Genomic DNA, 21780 nt, shown 5'->3' on the forward strand with positions numbered 1-21780 from the left:
CCATCTACGAAGTTGCAAAATTCAACTGCTGCATGAGAATTGCTCTGGAAATTTTTCTCACAAAATGTAGAAAAAATACAGAGACAATTTTAAAATAAAATAATGGAGGAAAGGGGGCTGTGTCAAACTGCCAGAAATCACTTTTAACAGATGCTTTTAAAGCCAGATACAGTTATATGAGTTTGCCAAAATTATTGTTTTCTCTGCAGCATGCAGATAAGTCTAAAGCTCACCACAGAAGCGTTGCAGATGGAGAAAGGACACCTATGGCAATAACAATTTTTATGGAATATATATTCCATAACTGCAGAGCTTCTCTTACACTTTGGACACTTCCAATTCCCTAAGTCAATCCTCTATTTAGCTGCCCACATTAGAATCTTCCCTGGATTACAGTTTGGCTAATGCTTTAACTTTGTTTCTTTGTAGCCAGCCAGGAAAGTGTGGCTTCATATGGGGTATCAGATATTGATACATGACTTTAAATTTATCATCATGTCAGCTGTTGGGAGCTCAGGGCAGCATCCACAGAGTGGCAGAAGGTTAAGTAAATCTCAAAAGAAGAAGTGCACTTCTACTCTCAAGGACCTCTGGGGAGGGAGAGACACCATGATTTTGTTTTCTTGCCTATGAACCCACTGCAAAAAGAATTCCAATTCTTGACAGGTGGCTGTCTTGGTATTTAGGAAGTTGCTATGTTGGATCTAGGTAAAAAAAACAATAAAATAACAAAATACCCCCACATCCCTAAGCCACGAAGGCTTTACTTCTGTAAATCAGCATCCTGTGGCTACATTTTATACTACTGGATACAAACTGCTTTATTTAGAGGGTGAGTTAACTCAGGGGTGCTATTCTAAATTTACTGTGTTTTAATGTGCAGCAACAGCAACCTTAGTCTATTAAGAACAATTCCTAATTGTTCTTTAACTTCCAGGTTTAATTAAGGAAATGAAATTTTCCCACTAGTTCAGGTGCTTCTTCAGAGGAATTCTGTGCATGTAGAACAGCAGTGGATTCTGCCCAGTCTTAGCTGCTCATTTCTCACACATATGCAGCAGCATTAGCTACTCCAAGGCCATGCGTGGGGGCACTCAGGAAATTCGTTGCTGTATTTAAGCACTGGGGGGGATTTTCTGTCTTATCAGAAATGTGATGCAGCCAGATATAGGATCAGCTATGAACTGCTTCCTGGTATCCAAGGTCACTACAATGCAGTGGTTCACAGATAGAACACCTTGTCCATGAACTCTTTGCACACAACAAACAGGGAAGGGATAGACAATCTTTGCCTACCCCTTCTCTGCAATTGCCGTGTCAGCACGAATTACAGTTTGGTGTGAGTCAACTTTCCTGGTTGACATCTCAGGCAGTGCTGCTCCTAACAGTGGTATTTCACCCTTTTCAGCCTTTCTATTCTCTTCTGCCAGCAAAAGTTGTCTGGCTGGAAAATAACTTGTCAGGACAAAGAGATTCATTTTCAGACAGGTCAGTTCTCTGGACTGGGTCACCACGTGGTGAAACATTTGTGCTGCCAGAATGGAGGATGTGGGTTAGCATGGTTAGAGCTTGACAACTTCTGCAGCAGCCAGAACTTGGTCTCAAGCAGACACTGAAACTACAACTTTTAAAAATTAATTGGCAATGAGGAGGCTCAAAAAGAAACACGTGAGAGCTCTTGAACATCCTGTTTTACTGGTTGTATTCTTTATAGCAGTACACTTACTGCACTATCTCCCATGGGAATTTCAAAGATAAACCACTGTTGGTTTGTGCAGCTCTTCTGGCACAAAAATGAGGCATGGAATGGATAGAGGTGCATATTAATATATGGGGAAATAAGAAAGAAACCAGGCTCCCGCCTTTTCTACATTTTTCTGTGTGTTTACACAGACTTGACCCTAACAGAAACATTTGCTTGTGCTTAACTTCACTAATTCTGTAGACATCATTATAATGCATTTCACGGGATGCTTTGCAGTAATTTCCTTTTTTCTTGTTTTAAGGATCTCTCAGGTGCAAAATGCTTCTTTTGTGGTGATAGGTTTAAAGCAACTGACCTTAGCAGCAATACAGCCAAGGCTGATACAATGATAAAAACCTACAGAGTTTTTAGTGCAACTTTATCCACACTGAGCACTTCTGGCAGGGGTACAGATTGCACAAACCACGTCACTTAACAGCTCTGCCTATGGGCAGCTGTAGTGCAATCCCCATGAGCAGGGATTAAATGCCATTTTAAATAAAAAATACAATGTGATTTTGTTCAAAAGGAAGATTTGGTTTTGCAGGTAACATAAAAAGTAAAGGATTATTAATAACAATTCAGTAGATAAACCCAAAAAAAGGTGCAAGAAAATTGAAGAATTAGTGGCACTCTGTCCATTCAAGATATTTTAAAACAGGCTACCCAGAGCAGGACCTTCCACACCAAGCTGAGCTATCTGATAGATAACTGTCTTTTATTTTATACTGCTCAGACTGTCTGTTAACTTTGTTTTAGGAATACAAACACTATATTAACAACATGACAGCATACAATTATGCAACATACCAATCTTCCAAGCAAAGTGCAAAGTACTTATCATCAGTGATGAACATGCTACACAACAGGACCTGAAATACTTTGCTCAAGTACTCTTATGTTCAACTTTATAATGATATAAATACAGCTGGCAGGTTTGCAGCAGCACATCGATTTATTTCAGAACATATTGTGTCACTTGAAAGAGCACAGCATCACAGAACCCTCACTGCTAGCCTCTTATGAAGCTACCCCAGCCCTAAATGGTTCATCCTCTCTACTGAACAAGTTCTGCAGCCTTCCTGTCCCCAGCTATTTAAAGTTACTGCGACAAGCACCATCCCCATTAGGAGTTCTTGCAGCGAATGTTAATTCAAAGCACAGGAGAGCATTAGTCATGCAGGACAGCCCCTTCAAGTTCTGCCAACACACTCAAGATATAGGTAATAAATCTGAGATTTTCTGGCTTCCCTTCTTCCTCCCACCTTTCATGAAACACACACTCAACCACACTTCAAAATAACAGAGAGGAGCAGTGTTAGATACCCAAATTCTGCAAACACGTGTTGTTACTACACAAAAAAAGAATAGACTGAGTCAAACAAAGAGTCTGTATGTCTTACTCCATGAACTCCTGCTAACAGCACCTGTGCCACTATATGCTTCCCCATCACTGAAGGGTTCCTCATCAGAGTGTTTAAAGGCTGCACAACACACAAATTGGTTTGAGAAAAAGGAACATGCTGGATTAATCCAGTAGAAGCAGGAAAACATACTAGGCTTTGTGGATTTAAAGATGATTCAATGGTAGATCAAAAAACTGTGAGAAAACTAAACAAGGTGATCATAAGGCAATGAGTTATTTAAAGGTGATTCGACATAATAATTACACAAGCAGTTGAATGCTTCTTAACCAGAGACAAAGTAGCAAAATCATTTCACTGGTCATGATGCAGCAGAAAATAATTGATTTTGAATCACACTTGCTTGTTTTTGCATTTTAAAACAAAAAGTTGCATCTGGAGCCTAAGCATCATATTTTCTCAAGAGTGTAACTCATTTATCAGCATAATCCCATTTCTAAAAGCAATAGAAGCACTTATAATTAATGAATGCCATTAACTTTGTGCACCATTTAGAACCACAAATGCATCTGTTTTCTTTGCAGAAGAAAAATACCAACCCTGTAAGCTGAGTTTCCAAATTCCCAGGACTTTCTGGAAACTACTCACCCTACAAATTATTTGTGTGAAATAATAACAACCACCATAAAATGGCACACATAGGATATTGTAATATTGACACTCCCAAGTGTAAAAAGGAACATAGAAAAGCCTTCCAACTGTGTTTATATTTATTAATACTGCTGTGACTAAAATTTCTAAGAAGTCACTTGCAGACTCTTAGAAAAGGGTGGGTTTAGGCCATTTCTGCAATTCTGAGCTGTAAAAAAGTGTGATACTTTGTCACTTCTCCCAGAAAGTCAGAGAAACTCCCTCGGGGGATAGCTAAGTGGTGGGACACATCTCCTACCTGCATGTGCAAAGTCCTGGGAAACCAAGTGCTGAATTTATGTCATTTGTTATGCATTGTTACTTTGTACCACACCATGTGCATCCCTGAGTTCCCCTGTGCCAAAAGCTCCCTCCAGGGAATGCTCTCCTCACCCTCCGCCTTATGCATCTTCTTACACAAATGTTTCCAATTAGGCAAAACTCCTGGATATTTGTATCTGATACAAGTGGCACACATCCAAAAAAATTAACTGCTCAGATTCCTCTTTATGGGAGGGTCAAAGCCAACTTTGGGGCAGCTCTACATTGAAATTGTAAAGCCTGGAGTTGGGAAATGGACTCAGTTGCCAATTTGGTTCAGATAAGCTTTTTCTGGAAAAGATGTAGGGGTCCAGGATTTTGCTGTGTTTCAAATTTTGGCATCTTTATAAAAATACCATAATGATTACATCATTTTAAAAAGAACTCCATTGCAAGCACAGCAAAATGAAGATGTCAGAGTACTAAAGCAGCTTCTTGAGCCTGTGTAACAGGTTACATAGGTGATATGGAAGAGGAATTTACCAAAGTCACCCACCTTCTTCATCTGACACATCCAGGACCTCAGTCATTGTCTCGGGTACATTTAGCTTGTGCTTCTCTGTTACAGTCTGCAAAGACAGAATCATCAGTCAGAGGAGCAAAGTTTACAGTAGGGCATTTTCAACAGACAGCAGTGGGACGTGCTGAGGCATTTCACAACATGGTTCTTCTTCTCCTAACTTGCTTTTTCATCTTTATTCCAGAAGCTCCTATTCTCAGTGCTGCATAAGGTAACGTTTCTTCTGGAAGAAAAGTACAAAACCATAAGATAATGAGCTGGTTAGAGAAATAAAATTTATTTATAAACGGTGCATGTAGAACAATTCAGCTCAATGTTTCCAGGATGATTTTTAAATTAATTAGGTAATGTCTACAGAAGAGCTTGAGGAAGTTGTATGGGGCATATGGAAATTATTAAATTGTAAAACATTTGGAAATGAAGTTATGAATGATGTGAAATTCCTGAACTAAAAAAAGATGTGAAGGATTTACACAGATCACTTGAAACATTTCTCCCCCTTCTCCAGAAAAAGGTGACTACAGTGCATATTAATTATATCCTTTTCATAAATTGTGTATATTCCCCCTAAGCACCAGAGGAAAAAAAAGTTATTTGAAGATTCTGAAATATCTTGTGCACCTAAAAGCTCAAAATATTGTGAATCAAGGCAATTATGGACTGAGGAATAGTGGGAGGATTTGGGTTAGATATAAGAGCAGGGAAACACTGGAAGTTTGTTAGGGTTTTTAAAATATAATTTTATCTTTATAAATTACTTCTGGGAGGAAACAGAAGATCCCCAGGGATGCTGAATTGAGTATGAGGACATCTTTTTAGCATCCAGATTCACATTGGAGAAGGAGATGAAGAATATAACAAGACAAACTGCAGGAAGTACAAGATGTGAAAAAGTTGTCTGCAGGGAACTCTTCAGTGTGCTAGGATGCAGGGGACAAAACGCCAAAGGCTTCAAAAGGAGCAGTGATCAGAAATGCCTTGGTCACAACCAAAAAGTACCAATTTCCCTGGCTCCTCCCAGCCAGCGGGGGAGCTGTGGAGAGCAGCTGGCACACGGCTCTTGGGGAAGTGCGGGAGCACAGGTGCCCCTCTGGCACGGAGGGCAGGGCCAGGAGCCATGTGTCTCCCTGAGAAACCCCCTGTGAGGCAGCACTCCCTCCCTGCTGCACACACCATCTATCGGGCATACATGAACATCACATGCAAAGGAGCCAAAGCGTTTCATGGGAGGAATAATTAAATCAGCCAAACCCTGAGTCCCTTATGCAATATTCTTTTGGGAAAATGCCTGTTGATATCAAGCCGTGAAGTCAATAGCAACTTTTGTTGCACAAAACTTACTAGTTATTTCCTGGTCCTGTTATGTACTCCTCTCTTTCTAACAAACTGACAAAGCCAGCTTTCTTGCTTATTGTAAAATACTGCACTTTAATAAATAACTAAGTTACCAACTGTGTAGTTACTTTGGAAATTAGTTTTAAAAGTCTGCTTTCCATTTCTGAAATCTATTTGACTCTGACAGCAGTTTACCCTCCTGAGGTACAGGGAAAGAACAATGCCCTTTGCCTCAACTGGCAATCCTAATTAGGCTCCTAAATTCCCTCTTCCCCATGAGTAAAAACAACTCATTATTTCTGTTGCAGCAGAACACATGTTCAGGGTTGCAAATTAGTTTCTATTCACCGAATGGCCCCACCACCAGGACTGCCTTTTCCCCTGTATCCCCATGGCTTTCCTGGGATAGAAATGTCAGGCAGCAGTGGGGTGACAAGGCCAGCCATGACAGATGGGAAGGTGCTGTCATTCAGGTGGCACTGACTTTGTCTCTTCAACACCAGAGTTAACACGTGAGTTGAACAATCAAGTAAGTTAAAGCACAGGCTGCAGGTAGAGAGGACCACTGTCCACTTTTTTATCTCCCAGGTAACCAAGGTTTATGGATCACTACAACCATCTATTTGTTACGCAGGTTTTTACAGGCCTCCACATAAAAATCTGGTCTCTAAGGCTTGCAGATGTTATTATCTATTTACAGGGAAGCAAGGATACTTTATTGACTTACTGGTTTTCCCATCAGTTAGAAAAAAAATACTTCATAATTTAGCAATTGAAACAACTTGGAAAAGAGATTCAAAAGAGTGTGTGTGCATATGCACATTACAGAACAAAAAATCTTCATTGCCAATTTTGGAACACTGAACTCAGCAAGAATCATTAATTCTACATTAATTCTAATCCCAAGAACTTCTCTTTGGAATTGATGCATTTAAAGGCATTTCTAGTGTGATATTAGAATTTTTTTAATTGATAGGCTCATCAAATACTCTCAAAATTTAAAATCCTTATCTAGCCCCATGAATGGCCCACATGGAAAATTGCTCAGTGTGTATTCCTCAAACTCTCTACTTGTCACTTGTAGTGACAAGTCCATGATAGAGTTTACTTACGGCTTCTGTATTTGAGCCTTTCATTCTAAGGCCAGATTTTCTCTGGGTGGCACAGAATAATTCCAATATATAATTCAGCTAAGTAAACCTATATGTGCTTGCAGTAATGACTTACTCACAGCAGCATACTGCAAACAACCTGAAAGCTCCTCATATATTCATCCATCCACAGGAAGGCTGTGCTTGTTTGTACAAACAGCCCCAAACTTAATTACATAACAAACCTCTGAAAATCCAGTTTATTCTCATTTCTTATTGTCCTTTAATATTTCAGTAAAAAGCGTGCACTTTATTCTCCCTATTGCTATATATTCATGTGGTTCCACTAAGAGCAGCACTGCTGCAAGTAAGTGGAAGATTTGTTCCAAGTTAGAGCAAAGAAAGGCTTTGGCACTGGAGACCTTTTCCCCATCTCAAGAGGCAGTGACTTGCATATCAATCACGCATGGGGCTGTGTGACATCCCGGCTGCAGGGCTCAGCCCAGCCTCACAGAAGGAGGTAGCTATGGTGACAGCACCTTCTCTCAGGCTCAGGTCTGGCAACAGCAGCCTCACCATCTGGAGAACCTGACTGCAGGGAGCACCTGCTATTAGCCCTCCTTTGCAGGACTTGCTCTACATTATGTTCAATCAACATCCCCCCCACCACCAAACACCACCATTCCACACATCCCCCTAAGGTACAAGGCTTACATGTATTCACAGCTGGAGAATCTGAGTTATCGAGGGCTCCCACCCGGCTTTCCAAGTATGCAGACACAGAACAAGATTTTAGATTTCTCTTCTGTGAGAGCACTAAAGGTCAACCCTGCAAGTAAGTTTCAGTACTTGATTCAGTCCTAAACCCCAGGCATCAGGGATCTGGTAGAAAATACCATTAATCCTCAACGTTTAAAAAAATATTTATCCCAAGTAAATAGCTCACGTGTCTTTTTGCAGTGCAATTCCTATTATTTCAAAGATCTAACACTTACATGAGACAAGGTCCAAAGCTGCACAGTGAAACACAGTGGAAATGAGAAAGGAAGTTACTGCTTTTATCAAAAAATTAATTAAAAATTTGTGCTAGGACACAGCACAGAATACATGACAAAGGTTTCCTCCAAAGCTTAAAAATATAAGAACTAAAGTTTCTCAAAAAAAATTTCCCTAGGTTTTATTTTCCTAAACTTCTGATTAGATACATGTGTTTATGCACATACATGTATGATGTGCTGTATGATTAAACAAGAACATGAAGTAATAACAACAGAGACACACAGTCTTTATTAAGAGACTTCTGGAATTACGCCGGAATTCCTCCTCCAAACCTGACTCAGCCTGATCTTTGCAGGTCATTAATAAATTATGACTCATTCTATTTGTAACCTTATGCCATGTTATCTTTATTGCATCTTCCTTGGTTCGTATCAAATGGGATTTGCCGTCAGCACGCAACAAAACAAAAATTATTTTCCCATTTCTTTACAAGTGATTTTGGACTTCTCTTTCTCTAACCCTCTCCATGACTGAGCAGTGGCATCTTTTTAGTAACCTACAGATTTTTACAGCTCTGAGCTCCTAAATGTCATCTAGAGCTGATGGGGTTTCTAGAGTGCTAATCTTGCATTAAAAAAAAAAATCAAAAATAAAATGAAAAAGCATGACCTTACAGCAATGTTTCAAGATGAATGAAGTAACCAAGACTTAAATAAAATCTATTTTCTTAAATTATGCAGTATTTCTAATGTTCTCCCTTCCTACCTGCTATGTCATTTGTAGATGGGAGGTAAAAGTGAAAGAAGGGAAAACCTTCTCCTCCTAGGGTGTCCAAATAGATCAGCTTTTCCTGGCTTAAAGCTGCAGTACCACCTCGCTGATGTTCAGCACACACTGTTCACAAGCCCTGATGTCAAAATACAGACTCCAAGAATGTGGAGCACTGAGAGGACTGAGCCCATAAGGAAAGATTCCTATGCATTTTGGAAAAACAGGATCTGTTTGAACTGGAAGTGACTTAAGCAAGAAGATGATGGATGTGATTCACAGCCATCCAGTGAGCATCATTAGGCTTGGCTTCAGGCCATGGCTGGTGTGGTCCAAACGTAGAGATGCTGCAAGGATTGAGCCTCAGGAGGTGTCAAAAGTGTGGGGATGTAAGGCCAGACAGGAAAGGAGAGGTGAAAAGACAAACGGAGAAATGGCAGGATCTGAACAACGACACAGACTTCAGGAAAGTTTGGGTTTGCAGCTCAGACCCAGGTCTAGAAACAAGTTTCACTCTGAATTGTTATTTTCTATCCGTGTGCACACAGAGTTTGTTCCCCAGCTCAGGGGAGCCTGTTGCCTTGCACACACTTCCACATGCTTATAAGACACGCTGAAAGCACTGTAGCAAAAATGCAACAGAAAGGGAAGGCGGGGAGGAGGGGAGCTAAAACTCCCCAAACAAAACAGAAAAGAAAGAGATGCACGGAGAGCCTGAGGGAAGAGCAGAAAGACAACAGTCTGAGTAAAGAAGAGCCACATCTGAATGCAAGTGCAACTCACAGTTGTGGTGGTGGTGATCTCCTCTGTTACAACCTTCAGCGTATCGACCACAGAGATGTATCCCAGGCGCCTGGCGATGGCTAAGGCTGTGTTACCATTCTGAAGGGAAGAGAGAGGGGGAGAGCGCTGAGAGAGAGGGAGGATTGTGATGTGAACCAATGAGATCACTCTCCACGCTGCATGAGCCAGCATTTCCATCCAAAACAAGGCACAGCCTAGGAAAATCACGGCTTTTTTACCGTTACATCTGACTCTGCCTTTGTAACTTCTTTAAGACTATAGCCCCAATTGCCATGGTAACACAACACACTTACATCTGCCAGCGATTCCAAATACTACAGCGCTGTATGCTTTAACCCTTCAGGGCTCACATTTCACTATGCAGCCTGCCTTGCCTGCATAAGTTTGGCACTTATTTTGCAAAAATACTCTTCTAGAAAGTAAAAAGTGTTTTAGCTTTTTACAGTTTCACTCCCAGTTGAAACTGTGACACCTTTACCAGGTACAATTACTTATCTGGGGAATACAAAATTACAGCTGTGATGTCCACATATACTCCTATTCCTTCACACAACAAAAATGTACTTCCATTAACAGTTCACAAAAGCTAATGATTTAACAAGTACAAGCCACAAAAGGCTTGAGGGTGAAGAATATAGTTCCATTTAAATACATTTATTTGCAGTTTGAATATTCATAACATATAGAGACATGTCATTCATCAAAAGGACACTAAAATAATTTAACAAGAGTTTAGACCTATTTATCCCCATTTCATCTCTTGGAACAGTGGCAGTCCACAGTCCCCATGTCACTGAGCATGGGGAGGAGAGGAAGGGTTGTGTTCCATGGTTCTTTGTAAAGGGTTCTACACAGGATTGTTCCATGCTCTTTTGCACTGAACCAAGGGACAACATGCTGGTCTCCTGAGGAATCATAGACTGTCACTGTATCACTCTTTGCACAGAAATGATTTCTCTTGTGACCCCACTGCACCATGTGCAGGGTTTATCAGCCTGAGGGCTCTCTCTTCTTCAGCAACAACTTCAGTTATCTAAAATTTAAACTCTTCTGTATTAGTCTAGCTCAGCCACCCTGAAGAATCACCTAGTCTGCAGATTAGCACACAAAATGAACAGATTAGCACCTTCACAACACAAATAATTTGACTGTTACTTCACTTGCACATTAGCTGCTCATCCACCACTCCTGTATATCTCCCTACCAGATGTCTCAGGTTGAAATCCTCTCTTATCTCAAGCCAGAGGTTGCAGTGTGTGGACAAGGACAGATAGAATACCTGAGGGAGCAGCCAACTGTGCAGCAAAGATACATCCCTAAGGCTGCTTGGACTTGGGTTAGACCTGGGCCTGGGCATGACAGCCCCAGTGTGACGACTGAAATCAAGTCAAGGAACCCTCAGTTAAACACCCCAAAAAGTACCTACAGTCCCAGAAGCTGACTACACTAGTCTCTCACTTGATGATCCAGTGCACAAACTGGTATTTTGAATAACTTTCACACAAGATTATTCCACGTGATTGTTCCAGGTCCAGACATGGTGCCAGTGCTGATTTCAGCATACACACTTAAAGGTATATGGAAAACGGATCCACTCTGGGGAATGACAGGAGTTTTGGCCACTCTGGCAGTGTTCTAACGATTACCCAATTAGAGGTGACTAGTAACAACATCAACGTGAAATAGGACAGTCGCATTCCTGGCTGGCTGACTGCAGAGAAGGAGCTGTGCCAGCAGCTATTGATGGTCTTTGAGGGTATTAACTTCACTGAGTTCACTGAGGTGAACTCACTAAGAACCTGCAAACAATTTAGAGCACGGAGGGACAGAAATGTGGGTCTAAATGTAAAAAAAGAACCCACCCAAAAAAACCACCACCAGGTTCTGAACTGCCCTTGATTTTTAAGGAAAACTTCTTCAGGAGATATTAATTTCCAGAGAGAAGTGTTGAGGTGGAGGAAACTGAATGAGCCTGGCACGGACAGCTATGGCCAGCCTGATCCTGCAGCTCAGGAATCTGCTTCTCTGCCTCACGTTTAGCTTAGTGCACAGTTAGGTCAGATGTGAACTACCTTAAGAGGATAAGGAAGAGCTGAGGAAATTGCATTTCCACATATGACAACCAGCTGTATGAGGAATACTTTCACCAAAATAACAGCCTGCTCTCGAGCCCTAAGGAAGGAAAGAAAAGAACTGTCCAGGGAAACAAGTCCCCCGTGGCACGTCAGACTCACCGTGGTGATGGCGTTGGGCTTGGCCCCGTGCTGCAGCAGAACGTTGATGATGTGAGTGTGGCCCTGCTGAGCAGCCTGGTGAAGAGGGGTGTACCCGTTCTGTTACCCACGGCCGTGACAGCAAAGCAAACAAAGAACAACAACCGATCATTAGCTCAGACATTTCACTTTGCTTCCTTCTGCTCCTTTTGAGATATTTCTAACATAAATTATGACACCACTTGACCCAAAAATAATAAACCTTCAGTAATAATAATTCTCCTTCCCCAAATTAATGGAAATATAAAGGAAGGTAATATACTTATTCAAAAATAGTTTCTCTCACAATAAAAGAAGTCTATGAAAAGACATTTCCCCCCCATTTTCTAAATCAGAGGAAGGAACAATGAGGAACAGCAAAGTTACAGGGGCATGTTGAGAGCATAGAATCATAGCTGAGGCAGAGAACATTCCTCTTCCTCTCACATCCTAGCTTTCAAAAGAAGGCCCAAGATTTGCCTTTAAAATATCTGAGTCTGTTAAAATCGCATCATTTTTAACAGCAGTGATTAAAGCCTTGCTTTTTAAAAGGCTAACAACATATACCTATTACAAAAGTCAATCAAGTTTAGCTTCACTTTGCCTCCAAAAGGCTGGACTAAGATGTGATTACACTTAGGAATTTGTACACAGTGTCTACCTTAATAAACAGGCTTAGCTCAAGATACTCATGCGCTCCAGTGGTTTGTTCTCGTGTCACACAATACAGAAACATAACCAAAGTGTGCTTAAGCTGGCTGATCTGAGATGGTATTGTCTAAGTCCAGTCAGGCAATTGATTTACAAAATTATTCACAATTGGCTTTGAAACCAGGCAGAGAAGAAACTGTAAGAAAACCTTGGGTTGATCTCACTGTACACTTACATAAAGCCTGGGGCAGACTCTGAAAACGTGCCCTGAGAGTTATCTCTACTGCAAACAAACAGATGCCAGTAACGCTTTGCACTGCTAATTAGATGGTGATACTTCAGAACTGTCACAGTTCTTATACTGACAATATATACAATTCTCATGTGTGTGGACTGCTAAGAACTGCTGCTTACTGTAGGTTCTAGTGGAAAGTAGATTATCCACCTTTACTTGAACAGTGTAGTCCTTCAAAAATAGAAGCCATGTGTTCCTTGCACAAAGCATTGTGCAGGCTTTCTCTAGTGAAAGCCCAAGCTGCAACAGGGGTTATTCGTTCTTTAACATGCCTATCCTGAATCCAGGATTTATTCTTTAAACTGAGTCCACAACACCAGCTGACATATTGCCAGTATTTTTAGTGGTCCCTACGTGTGAGATTGTGGAGAAATGCTTCCTGATACAAACTTGCTGACTAAAATGAAAGCATTCTAATTAAGTAAAATACCTGGGTGAATGGAATCAGAATATGTCCCAGCGGCCCTTTAAACAAAAAGAGGCCTAATCCTAAAGATACAATTTTTTCTGTCCCTTGAGTTAGCCTCCAAATACCTCAGCTGAATGTCTTGGCAGCTATAGTTTGGATCCTGCTAGTGTCTGTTTTATTAATTCTCATCAGCTGTTTTTCTAGCAGTGTTGCCTGTCCTTTTGGAATCCCCAAGTTTCACCCATTGATTTTGGGTGATCCCATGAGGGATGGGCCAGAATAATTTATTTATTTGGATTTTTCTTACCACACTGAGTTGTGACCACAGTGAAAAAATAATGCTACTTTAAGAAATGAATCATCCCATAGGTCCCAGCAGGGGACAGGGGAGCTGACCAGAGGAACAAGCAAACTTCAAGGCAGTGATTTTAATGGGATTTTAAAGACACTCTCAGTGGGCTGCTTCCTGTTGATCCCAAGACATCCAGCTTGAATCCAGTAGCCAGGAATTGCCTGAAGTCAGCTTTAACCAAGCTGGAGCCCTACAGTTCCCCAGTTCCTTTTCTTTCTGATAATGGTGATGTGATGATTTCTGGAGTGCAACACACTGTTGCTGCCATCAGAACCTCTCCTTGTATTCTCAGAAGACACACAGCTTTTGGTACAAAATGCATCCCCTTCAGCTGGCATGCCCACCAGTTTATCCCTGAAGAAACTGTTGAAGTCAGTGGGCTTTGTTCAGAATTTCACTGTAGGCAGTCAGGCCCATTTCAGTGTATCTGGACAGATTTCAGCATAGCCAGATTCCCCTCAGAAAACCCCAAACTCTCCTTCAGCAAACCACATTCCCTTACCACAGCTGCTTCCTCTCCCAGAGTCATCCCACCCACTCACTGAACAGCAGTAACTCTTCCCACTCTTCTCCCAGCATATTGGAGAGAATCTGGCATCACCCTGAAAGGGTCTGAATTGTTACTTGCTAGTTTGGCAGCACAGTTGTATTACAGTGGTGTAAACCATGTGGAAATGAGATCAGGAACAAACTTTCATTTGTTAGTTTGCAAGTAATAAGAAAAAGAAAAACCAGCAAAATTGATTGTCTGTGTTGTTTTTTTTCATATACACAGAGTTATCTGGCTTTTCTTTCCTGAACACCACACCATGAGATGGAGCAGACAGAGGGCATTCCATTACAGCTACCAGTTGACACCTCCCATGCCATGCTTAGAGCTCCCAAGGGAAAAAGCACGTATGTCAGGTAGGAGTGCTGTGTTACCATGTTCAGAATAAAGAGCAAAAGCAAAGCAATGGAAAATTCTTTACCTTTGTTTTAGCATTGACATTTGCTCCGTGCTTGAGGAGAAAATTCACCATTTTGATGTTTCCATAGTGACAGGCCACAATTAAAGGTGTATAACCAAGCTACAGGAGGAGAACAAACAAGTAAAACTGCAAGCTCAGTGGAACATTCCTCGGACAAGGGTAGCACCCTTTGGCACGCTGGAGACAGCAGCCACTCACAAGGTGATTTACCTTTGTCTGAGCATCCTGGTTTGCACCGTGTTTGGTGAGTATCTCGGCTACATTCACTTTGTCCTCTTGAGCTGCAAGGTGTAAGGATGTCAGTCCAGCCTGGAGATGGAATATAACAGGTAAGTAAACAAACAGATAAAAGTGAGAATAAAATCCGACTTTACATAAGCAAAAAATCTAGACTTCCCCACTTCCTCATCTTTAAAACATGATCAGACCCTAACTATAGCTTCTGAGTATGGGTGGTGTTTTAAAACAAAGTGCCGTCGATGTTGCTCCTGTTCCAGCTGACAAAGAGCTCCAAACCAATTACCTCACCATAACCATAGTGGAAAACTTTAAGGCATGAATGCTGAAGACTTGCTACAATAATGTAATTTGGGAAGCTGACAAGCCCATTAATAAAATGTGCTTCCCACTCCTCAGACAATAAGGGGAACCTTGACAACTGCAGGCACGAGCCAGATGAAGACATTAACTCCAGAAATAGATGCCATAGAGGGATGGAGGCAGGGAAAAGGATGGAGCCTTTAACTGACAGCTCACTGTGATAACGTGCAGCACTTTGCCGTGAACAAGGCACTGAACAAATTTTATATAAGAAATGAAAATATCCTTGTTTCTATTAGCAGAATATATTAACTCCACACAAGGAGATACTACAGCCTTCTGTACTAACTTGTATGAACAGAAGCTGCAGGCTTTTCACCTGCATTAATAAGATTTGCATACATTTCTGGATAAACCCAGTGACCCCTGGAGATTTACAGTAATGGTTTGGCTCATTTTTTGGGGTTTTTTTTTTGGGGGGGGGGGGGGTTTAATTTATTTTTATTTTTATGACCTTGTTTTCTGTAAAATGCTGATAGGCACAATAATTTAAAAAATTTGGAAAATCTTCCATAGAATTTTTCTTAGTCTACTCCAGTAATGCAGTTGTTTTCTTATTTGCCAGAGAATGTAAATTTCTTCACTTACCACTGAAGGATACAGACATGTGGAAAAGAGTCTTTGCTGGAGAGAGCACTGAATTATTTCAGACTGGAGCTCCCAGGTTTCTGGTACAGGTTGTTAAACCCAACCACTGACACCAACGCTGCATCTTACTGGATACTCCCACCCACAATGCTTTGTTTCCTATCATGAGTTACCTTTGTTGCCACATGGATGTTGGATCCCTTCTCCAAAAGCAAAGTCACCATGTCGGTGTGACCTTCCTGGGAGGCCAAATGAAGTGGGGTGACTCCCTGCTTGGTCAGAATGTTGGTCTCAGCCCCGTAGTTCAACAGAGTGGTAGCTATCTGCATCTGGTTTTTCTTGGCAGCGATATGCAGAGGGGTGTATCCATTCTGACAAAGGAAAATAAAGTTACCACAACAGCCATATGAGCATACAAGAGTATTATTTGATGTTATGCCTGCTATTAGAGAAGGGAGTTCATTAAATTTGCAAGGCCAGACATGTCCCACATGGCCCTGCTGTGGTATTGCTTTGTCCATCTGTTATTTTCACCACCTAAACCAGAACAAAGCCAGCCCTCACCAGGGTGGGCAGGACTGTTCCACCAATACCTTCAAATTAGTCCAAGTTTGACACCTACATTTTGTACAACCTATGTTGCACATAATCCCTTTTGACTGGTGAGTGACATTGCCCATGAAGACTGATGGGTGCACACCCTTCACCACATCATGCTTTTTCAGAGCATGTGAGTAGAGATGCGTTTGCATATGGAATGTTGATAACGTGTGTCAGTCACAGGCTGGAAACAGCAATGGGGTGGAATGTTTTTGTGATTGAAGTAATCATTTAAGCACAGAAGAATGGCATTTTCTGGCAAGAACACAACTTCCTAATTTCTTTATAACACATCCTGAGGGAAAAATCCCAGGTGCCAGCACACAGGTCCTGTGGGGGGTGCTTGGTTTGGTTGTGCTGTGGTTGTTTTGTTGTGGCTTTTTCAGTGGGAGTTTCCCAAACTATCCTGCTTTCCATGCACTGCCATGGAAACCACATTCCCAATACAATCCCTGAGCATTTCCTGAGAGCCTGTAGATCAGCAGCCTTGCACAGGGCAGGACACTCTCTGGTGTTGCACCCATCTGGTCCCCATTTTCCCCTTTTAGCAGCTTTTGCTTTACACAGCAATAGCACAGCACCACTCCTAACCCTGGAATGATTTGTGTGTGTGGTCAGAATACATATTTCTAAAGTTATTGCTAATATTACGCAATAGCGAGCTGACTTCCAACTGCAACCAAAGCTCTGATAGAGCTGGGTCCCCTCAAGGCCGCACAGTGTCCCCTCAGAGCTCCCCTCAGCTGCACCGTGGTACCACAACACCACTCCTAATAAGATGTCTAATATCATTGCTAACATTGCACAATAGTGAAGTGACTTCCAGCTGCGACTAAAACTCTGGCGGGACTGAGACCCCTCAGGGTCAGGGTTGCCCTCAGTGCTGCCCTCACCGACGCAGTGATACCACGACACCAGCGCTACACCCGAGATTAATTCCCCTTGCGCTCATTCTGGCTGCCTGGCCAGAACAGGCATTTGTGCGCAGCAATGAACGGCCTGCGGGCCGTGCCGGGGCCGTGCCGGGGCCGCGCCGGGGCCGTGCCGGGCTCACCTTGGCGGTCGCGTGGGGCGAGGCGCCCTTCTCCAGCAGCAGCAGCGCCACCTTCTGGTTGTCGTAGTGCGCCGCCACGTGCAGCGGCGTGAGGCCGTTCTGAAAGGGCGGCGGCGGCGTTAGCGCGTTACGGGACACCGGGAAGTGGGGCGGGATGGGATGGGATGGGATGGGATGGGAGCGGCCGGGGGCTGCGAGGGACAGAGGGGACCGGCGGGAGGCAGTGGGGATGGACAGCAGGGCCACGGCAGGCTGTTAGTGGGGAGAAGCAGCGAACCAGGCGAACCACGGTGGCAGCTGCTGGCTTTCATCGCGCCGCACCAGGGGATGGTGTGGCTTTGCCCCTAGGTTTATCCATGGGGAATTTAGGCAGCTTGATGGAACCGGTGCTTCCTGAGCCAAAGACACACACCTGCCCTCAGAGCAGCCATGCACCCTCCTGCCACAGACCCAAACTCGGCAGCAGTCAGCCACCACCCAGGGGAGACACGACCCCAGCAAAGGCACAGCCACCATGCAAAAGAAGCTGCAGCCTTCTTAGGGTGCATATTTCACACAGTTCTTCCTTAAGGAAAGTTTTCAGACTTTTTCTTCCCCAGCAGTACCTTGCCAGCAGAATCAGGACAGGCACGGCGCTGCAGCAGGAGCTTTGCCACTTCCAGGCTCCCATATTTGGCTGCCACATGCAACGGTGTGAATCCCTTCTGAAAAATTCCAGGAGATAAAACACAGCTGTTTGTGTTAAAGGTCACTATGACACCTCTTGTTTAAGAGCTATGTGTTAACTCTTCAACCTCAAAATCCATAACTGAACCGAGAAAGAGCAGACTCTCTTGAAAGCACTTTGAGAAGCACAAAATACAAGAAAATACTTTCCCTTTTATTATTCTTCCCTACTTATGTGCTCTCAGGCTGGCAGACATTTTATCAGATACAGACTGTACTAGCAACACACACTGCGTGGGGGCAACGAAGGCACTTCTTCAAATTTACACCCCAAACCAGCTGCACCTTTTTTGTTCCATGATGACAGCTTTACAAGTATTTCCTGCATCAACTGTTGCCAGTAACACAGAAACACCAATTAAATTCATTGAATAAAACCTCCAAACTCCAACTCCCTTCCTCCAGAAGGGTTTGGTCAAAAATTACTTGTACTTGCATTTGTGTATTCATGCAGTCACAAAGTTCTACTGAAGCTAAACGGAGCCCTTCTCTTTGCCTGTTTTAATTAAGAAATTGGTAAGGAAAGCTCATGGATGCATGACAGTAGGTGGCAGCCTGCACTGCTGCCTGACAGTAATTTTAGGAAGCTGCAATGACCTATTTGCTTGGCACATAAGTCATGTTTAATGTTTATTATCATTATCATTTAGTTCCATTAATCTCACCTCAGAAAGAGTTTATATTGGGTAATCTCAAACATTGTCAGTTCACAAATCACAGATCTATAAGGACATTATCTAGTGGGCTCCATCTTCTCCTATTCATAATTATAGAATGTTCCTGCAATACTAATTGCCATCAAGCAATATGGGAAATTAGGAAAGTATTTAGTGTATTTTTAGCCATTCTAATGTGATTTAACAGCTGGATAAAAGGAGAACAGCAAGCCCTCCCAGTAATCCATGGATCATAATTTGAAAATTGCTGGTTTAGTCTTTTAAACCCTAGAAGACACGCCTTTGTTCATAAACACGTTTTAAGCTCCAGCTGTAAAACCAAGGGTAGTTTTATAAATAGTGAAAATTATGTGATTCTCACTTATCAAATGTTTTAAATTTAGAAAAAAAAAAAATCAGTATATCATTCTCATCACAGCTATCTACTTTCTTACATATTAATCTCTCTGTTAGTAATCTATTGGTATCATTTTTGGCAAAAAGCCCACTAGTGATTCTGGAGAGCATTTCTTTTATAATCCCAGACAAAATGGCCTGTTGTGTCACATGACATCTCATTTTAGAGCCACTGAAAATAGATCCAGCACTCGATGAGACTGGGCAGATGCTGACTTCTGTGTTTTAGGAACATTCCTTTCAGCTAGCACAGGGCAGAATTATTTTGCTATTTAAGTAAATAACGTATTGAAGAATAAAAGGAGACCTGTTCATAAAAAATGTATCATTGCCATCCCCTTTTCCTTTTTTGGAAATACTGCACAAAAAACCTGTGCCTATAAGGGAAAGGGAGAAACAAGGACGTTTTAAACCTGGTTGGAACTGTGTGTTCATCAAGATCTGCATTTGGCTTCAGCGGCAACCAAACCCATTTTCAGATGAGAATAAAGCTGAAATTTGATTAACTTGTGATATGTCACTCCAGTCTACTGGATTGCTGCCGATTAAACAAGAACACAACAAGAGGCCCAAACAGCTTCAATCCCTCAGTGCGGAAGCGCATTCTCACGGGACCTGAGCGTGAGGCCCTTCGCCGTACCTTGGTGGCCATGGAGTGCGAGGCGCCCGCCTCGAGCAGCACGGAGGCGACGTCGAGCTGGCCCTCGCGGGCAGAGATGTGCAGCGGCGTGTAGCCGTTGGTGGTGGCGGCGTCGGGGTGCGCCATGTGCTGCAGCAGCAGCTGCACGATCTCCGTCTTGCCCAGGCGAGAGGCGATGTGCAGCGGGGTCTGTTCTTCCTACAACTCAAATCGAGTGCGGCATTAGTGCCACGGAGCCACCCTGAGCCCGGCATCCTCCTTGCTCCCCACAGACCTGCCTACGCGTTTGTCTTGCAGAGCCATAGGAAGTGGTAACAGAAAACACCGAGTGGTGGAGGAGAGAAGGATGGTGAATGATTCCTTCAGCCATGGTTTTAAGAGAAAAAAAGCCAGTGTAAGCAGAACACCTACCCTGGCTCGGGCATCCACCAGGGCCCCGTTCCTCAGGAGGCAGCGAACCACTTCCACCTGCCCGGCACGTGCTGCCATGTGCAATGCAGTTTCTCCACGCTGCAGGAAAGCAAAAGCATTTCAGTGTCCTAAACCTCCATGAAGAAAGATCTCTGCCAGTGTCAGTCCCACCCATAACAACTGGTGCTGAGACTCATCCTTCTGCCTGCTGAGAGTCTGGCTTCAGCGCCAGGCTGAGGTGTGAGTATGTGTGGCTGTACCTGGAATGCCTTGGTTTGCCAGCTGGCCAACCCCAGACAAACACAGAGAGACACAAACCACTGAGAGACAGAATGAAAATCCCAGCTTAGGAAAAATTCTGTCATGACAGACTTGCCCTGGTCACAAATGTCCCTCAGCTTTCTACGTAACAGGGCATCAGCTCATGTGCTGCACAGGAGATGAGAGTACACTGAGCTGTCTCTCTCTAGGGATTGCACAGCACAGGAGCCTCAAGATGGAAGAGGATAATTTTCCAGATGGTCCCTTCCTGCACACTGTGTGGAGCTGGCAGCATTAAGAGGCCTTGCAATGCTGAGCACACAGAATGTGTAAAATCTGTACTCAGCAGTGTGACTCTGTCTCCATGCTGTGGAATCAATCCTGTTTCAAGCCTTTTGTAGCTCACAGAATTTGAAGGATATGAAATATTGGAAAACATTTTCAGATCAGGAATATTCAAAGCATTTACTTTTTGCATAGGTTTAAAAAAAAAAACTGAAACGAGGATTCCCTGAGGACAGCATTCCTAGTTTAATTGGGCTCCGTTCTTTGAGTGCAGTGTTCCAAAATGGACTGAAACAGTCCCTGGGCAGCTCACCAGCATCTGGTACATCAGGTCCTGGGACAGTTCTGCAACCAGGAGCTCTATTCATCTGTTTTATCATGAGAACACAGCAGGACCCATCATTTCTTTATGTTAATTGTTCATACTTCTTCCACCAGAGCTGGAGAATATTCTGTTGTAAGGCCTTTCTCCCCTGGACTACCACTTGAACTGCAACTGCCAAAGTGAACACCCTAGTCAAGACCTTTTCCATCAGAATAGGGAATCATGTCTTCTTGTTCTTGTCTAGATGTAGGGAAAGAAATAGCTTTACCTTGCCTGCTAATAGGGATTTTTAATTACAGCAAACCCTCTTCACCAGGAGTTGACTTATCTTGTCATTCTTAAATTAACTTTGTATTACCAGCTGTGATTAGTAGGTATGCCAACAACAAAATCCCACAGCCCTAACTACAAATCTTAATAATTCCATCTATATATAAAGTTTATTACCTGAAGAATAAGCTGTTTAATATGTGAAAGCCACTCTAAAGATCAAATTTCTGCAATGACCCTTTTGTGCTTGAATTAGCAAAGCAATTTAGGTTTTGGAAACAGTAATTCAACAGGGAAACTCAGCTTACCAAGTGAAAGCCAAGACACCTGTGTAGCAGAAACTGTCAAGTGTTAAACTTCGCACACAAATGCCTGGTAGCA

The 21780-nt window shown here is 42.7% G+C and overlaps 1 protein-coding gene across 50 annotated transcripts in view; it reads right to left on the reverse strand.

The window, feature by feature from the left end:
• Window positions 1–21780, reverse strand: part of ANK2 (ankyrin 2) — a 277110-nt gene that overhangs the window by 57338 nt on the left and 197992 nt on the right. For 47 of the 50 annotated variants that reach the window (XM_064416065.1, XM_064416074.1, XM_064416072.1 and 44 more), the window contains 10 exons: window positions 20259–20357; window positions 19848–20045; window positions 18014–18112; window positions 17409–17507; window positions 15928–16125; window positions 14777–14875; window positions 14567–14665; window positions 11871–11969; window positions 9616–9714; window positions 4616–4688 (listed from right to left, as the gene is read on the reverse strand). In XM_064416065.1, the coding sequence (XP_064272135.1) occupies window positions 4616–4688; window positions 9616–9714; window positions 11871–11969; window positions 14567–14665; window positions 14777–14875; window positions 15928–16125; window positions 17409–17507; window positions 18014–18112; window positions 19848–20045; window positions 20259–20357 (1162 nt within the window). The remainder of the gene's footprint in view (window positions 1–4615; window positions 4689–9615; window positions 9715–11870; window positions 11970–14566; window positions 14666–14776; window positions 14876–15927; window positions 16126–17408; window positions 17508–18013; window positions 18113–19847; window positions 20046–20258; window positions 20358–21780) is intronic. The other 3 variants (XM_064416077.1, XM_064416111.1, XM_064416070.1) reach the window with 1 other exon arrangement.

The sequence above is a fragment of the Passer domesticus genome, chromosome 4 (genome assembly GCF_036417665.1).
Source record: "Passer domesticus isolate bPasDom1 chromosome 4, bPasDom1.hap1, whole genome shotgun sequence".
Lineage (NCBI taxonomy): Eukaryota > Metazoa > Chordata > Aves > Passeriformes > Passeridae > Passer > Passer domesticus.